This window comes from Dendroctonus ponderosae, unplaced genomic scaffold (assembly GCF_020466585.1).
Source record: "Dendroctonus ponderosae isolate FM_Combo_2020 unplaced genomic scaffold, Dpon_F_20191213v2 Dpon_F_20191213_1090, whole genome shotgun sequence".
In the NCBI taxonomy this organism is placed as follows: domain Eukaryota; kingdom Metazoa; phylum Arthropoda; class Insecta; order Coleoptera; family Curculionidae; genus Dendroctonus; species Dendroctonus ponderosae.
Window position 1 is genome coordinate 1 of NW_026017203.1, and position 3,768 is coordinate 3,768.

Genomic DNA, 3,768 nt, shown 5'->3' on the forward strand with positions numbered 1-3,768 from the left:
ATTAAATTTGCACATTGCACATAGGAAAATAACTTAAGCCAACTATCTATTTGCTCAATAATACATTTTTATTATTAAAACGCCCCATTTGGTGTAGATAATATTTAGAGTAACGTTAAAAAACACATCGTTAAGTTGTTCTAAATCAAACTATAAGTCCAACACTATATTAATAAAATCCAAAGAGTTCACGGTTACAACAAAATACCGGGAAAAAATCACCTAATCTTAAATCGTCTTAAATCATAACAAACGCCGCAATCGATAGAATTGACAAGAAGTGTCGTATACCTAGACGCTTGTTCAAATTACTAGTTGACGTGTAGTTATAATTTTAGCCGGCAGGGGGCGTTTGGACTTTTGAACTCGCGAATACTGGCGATTATCTACAAACCGACAAAATGCACAGAAGGCTTTTTTGTTCGATTGTTCGAAAATGTTCGATTAACCAGGCTGAATCTTCACTTGTGAGGTACCTTCGCAAAACTTGGGTCAATCTGGCTTTGTTTTATTGCAGAGGATCATCGGCGATCACATTCAACATCAACCAGCTGCTGAGCGCCATCCGATCCCAGTTGTACTTTTCGCAAATAACCGCATGGTTGGTGACGCAAAATAAGTCGGCCCCATTAACCGCCGACAATTTCCGGTACCGCCTGTCGAGCCCCGAGGGGCTGCTGGCCCCACTCACGTTCTCCCTAACGGCCTCGAGGCACGAATTTCCCAGTACCGATCTGGGCAATGGCACCGCACTGAGCATCACATTTTCCAGCGCCCCCCGATTGTCCGCCAAGCCGCACCTGGACTGCTGGCACAACGCTATGGAGCTGAAGAAGGAGCTGGTTGACGATCGAATGCACACTTCGTGCACTGTGAAAGGAAAGCATTGCTGCGAGGAAATTGAGGATCCGGACAAGCACCGAACGTACGGCGGCAAGCGATCGAAGGCCGCAGACAATGCAAAGAATTATTTGGACTTGGGCAAGCAAATCGAAGAGGCGAAACAGGATTTGGAAAGACACACGCGCCCGCACGAGCGTCGCCATAATTTAAATGATCTCAAAACTGTCCAAGATAAAGGCCAGCTCCTGCTAGACGCAATAGAGCGCAGCGGCAAACGCAACCACACCAATAAGGTGCGCTGCGCTGAAACGCAGACCTGGCCGCTGAGTGAGTGTGATAAATATAATTGTGATATGAGCGAAAGTGATACATTTAGCTGTAGGCAAAAGAATAATTTAAATATGCACGTAGACAACAGCCATTGTGATAGTCCTGTTTTGATAAAACAGGCGTCGGGCGCTCGGAAGAAAATCACTTTTGAGCGCAACGAGTCTTTGGTTGATCAGTCACAGAGTACAAATGAGCCCAATATACCCGCCGCCCATGACCAGGCAAAATGCCGCAGGAATTTGGGAAACAGCACGCCTGCAGCGTTCCATGTGCGCACCGGGTTACCGTTGTGCAGCAGCCCGGCGCCCGCTCGTAAGGGCCAAACTCGCTTCGATTTTGATTCTTCGTTGACTTCCGTCTCGGCCATCAACAGGTAAGTTGAGAGTGGAATCAAATCAAATCAAATTAAATTATTTTTTTCAGTGCGCTGTTTTCAAGCAGTTTGTCCACGGACGAGGAGAGCGAGAGCGAAGGAGGCATCGCCTCCCCTTGCAGTCCGGAAATCTACACGGGTCTCAAAAAGGTTCTCACTCCAGTCTATCGCCAAAAGGGCCGACCGACCAGTTTGTTAGGTTTGTTTGCGAGGGCATGTCCAAGCGGTCTGGCTTTGATTGAGCGCGTTTACAGGGACTTTTGAGGAGTCGGTGCTAAATGGCAGGCTGGAGCCGGTCTCCACAGTTCATGGGTTCACTGCTGAACTGGGCGCCAGTGGTTCGTTCGTACCAAAGCATATTTTCGTTCCGGTTACTGCCTTCTTTTACGCTCTGGGCGATCAGGACAGGTTGTCCACACCGTATCTGGTGAGTAAAGCGTCTAGATAGACTGTTTGTTGTTATAAGGATGGTTTCAGGGCCATATCAGCTTGGGCAAGAAGGGCTACAATGTGCCGAAAGTGGGCACTGTTCAGGTCACCTTGTTCAATCCGTTGGGGACCGTAGTGAAAATGTTCGTCCTGCCTTATGATCTCGCCGATATGCCGCCTAATTCTCAGACTTTTATTAGGCAGCGCACCCTGTACATGCCCTCCGGCCTGGGCAGCTGTGAGGCGGATTTCACCCCCAAGTGGCTGCGATTCGTCATTCACATTAGGTATTAGCATATACTTTCCTGCCTGTTTCAATTCCAAATCAAATTTATTCCTGGGTTTCAGTCATTTATTGTCTCTATTTTTCCACCATCATCAGTTTTTCTAAAATAACAGATAGTTAAAAAAATTTCATTAATTTAAAAACAACCACAGTTCGTCAACAGCCTCATCATATCACACACTAAAATACATCACAATTGCAACACTTTAAAGCATTCTAAAATTAATTAGACCTAACAGGTGATTAGTCAATATTACATTAAAGACTCATGGAGTTTTTGTGATTTTATGAAACAACAAAAAATACCAAAGAATCATCGGATAATATCACTGGATGTTGTATCATTATACAGGGTTATTCACGCTATACGGCACGGAAGTTTGCGGCTAAACCGTTTGATTTTAACAAGTATTATTTTATTAATTGTCCGACGCCTACCGAGCGCACATTTAAAAAATATTTTTGTAATGTACAGGGTGTCCCAAAGGCTTTAAAGGTATCAAAGTTGCGTTTTTTAAATGGAATGTCCTGTATGTTATTGCATTTTTGGATTCGCTGAACAAAATACGTGTCTGCTTTAATAAGGTGTATAATACCTAAATCTTAAGGTTTTTTAAATAATACGAATTTAATCAAAATCTGATCTAATTTTCACGTGTCAAATACTCTAGAAGTATTTAAGTTATGTAAGCGTAATTTATAGTGACGTATAACAAGATATAATATTTTATATCCCAATGATAATATACTTACCATGTTATACAGGGTGTCAAAACAAACGGGCTAGCAGCAAACGTCCGTGCCGTATAGCGTGAATAACCCTGTATACAAATATACCAATAGATATAAAAATAAATGGGCAGAGATAAAAGAACGTACAAAATTACTCGAAAAAGAATTTATTGAGGCGGTAGAATTGTGTTTAAAATCCACATATTTCCAGTACGAAAACAAGTTCCATTCACAGATATATGGAGTAGCAATGGGTTCTCCCATAGCAGCAACAATTGCAAATTTTGGTAATGGAAAATTTGGAAGAACAAATAATATCTAAATTAAACTATAAGTGTAAATTTGTTAAACGATATGTGGATGACTGCATAATGTACCTCCCAAAAGACAAAATTCAATATACACTAGATAAGTTTAATGCCTTTCATGACACCCTAAAGTTTACTCTGGAAGAGGATAAAGGCAACTCTATAAACTTTCTAGACCTAACAATTAATTATGATAACAACGGGGAAATAAAAACAAAATGGTACACAAAGGAGGTCTGGTAGGTATCTGAATTATCAATCGTACGCTCTAATGAAATATAAAAGAAGTGTAATAACGGCACTTACAGATAGAGCCATTAAATTGTCACATTGGGAGTATAGAACAAAAAATCTTGACAAAATTAAAAATACATTATTAATAAACAACTATCCAAGGTCAATTTTCGAACCAATCATAAAGCAAAGGATAAATAAAATATACAATTCAACTAAATGGAAAAACATAA

The 3,768-nt window shown here is 41.1% G+C and overlaps 1 protein-coding gene across 2 annotated transcripts; it reads left to right on the top strand.

Moving 5' to 3' along the window:
- The first annotated feature begins 348 nt into the window (after window positions 1-348).
- Window positions 349-2,302, top strand: LOC125502918 (protein FAM214A-like). 2 transcript variants are annotated; one of them, XM_048662400.1, is made up of 5 exons: window positions 349-1,546; window positions 1,597-1,745; window positions 1,801-1,973; window positions 2,024-2,118; window positions 2,176-2,302. In XM_048662400.1, exons 1-5 carry the CDS (start codon window positions 402-404, stop codon window positions 2,267-2,269), a joined length of 1,656 nt encoding a protein of 551 aa, XP_048518357.1. In that variant the 5' UTR covers window positions 349-401; the 3' UTR covers window positions 2,270-2,302. The 2 variants fall into 2 exon arrangements, with proteins under 2 accessions (XP_048518357.1, XP_048518356.1); XM_048662399.1 differs by having other exon boundaries at window positions 350-1,546; window positions 2,024-2,302.
- Window positions 2,303-3,768: the final 1,466 nt, after the last annotated feature.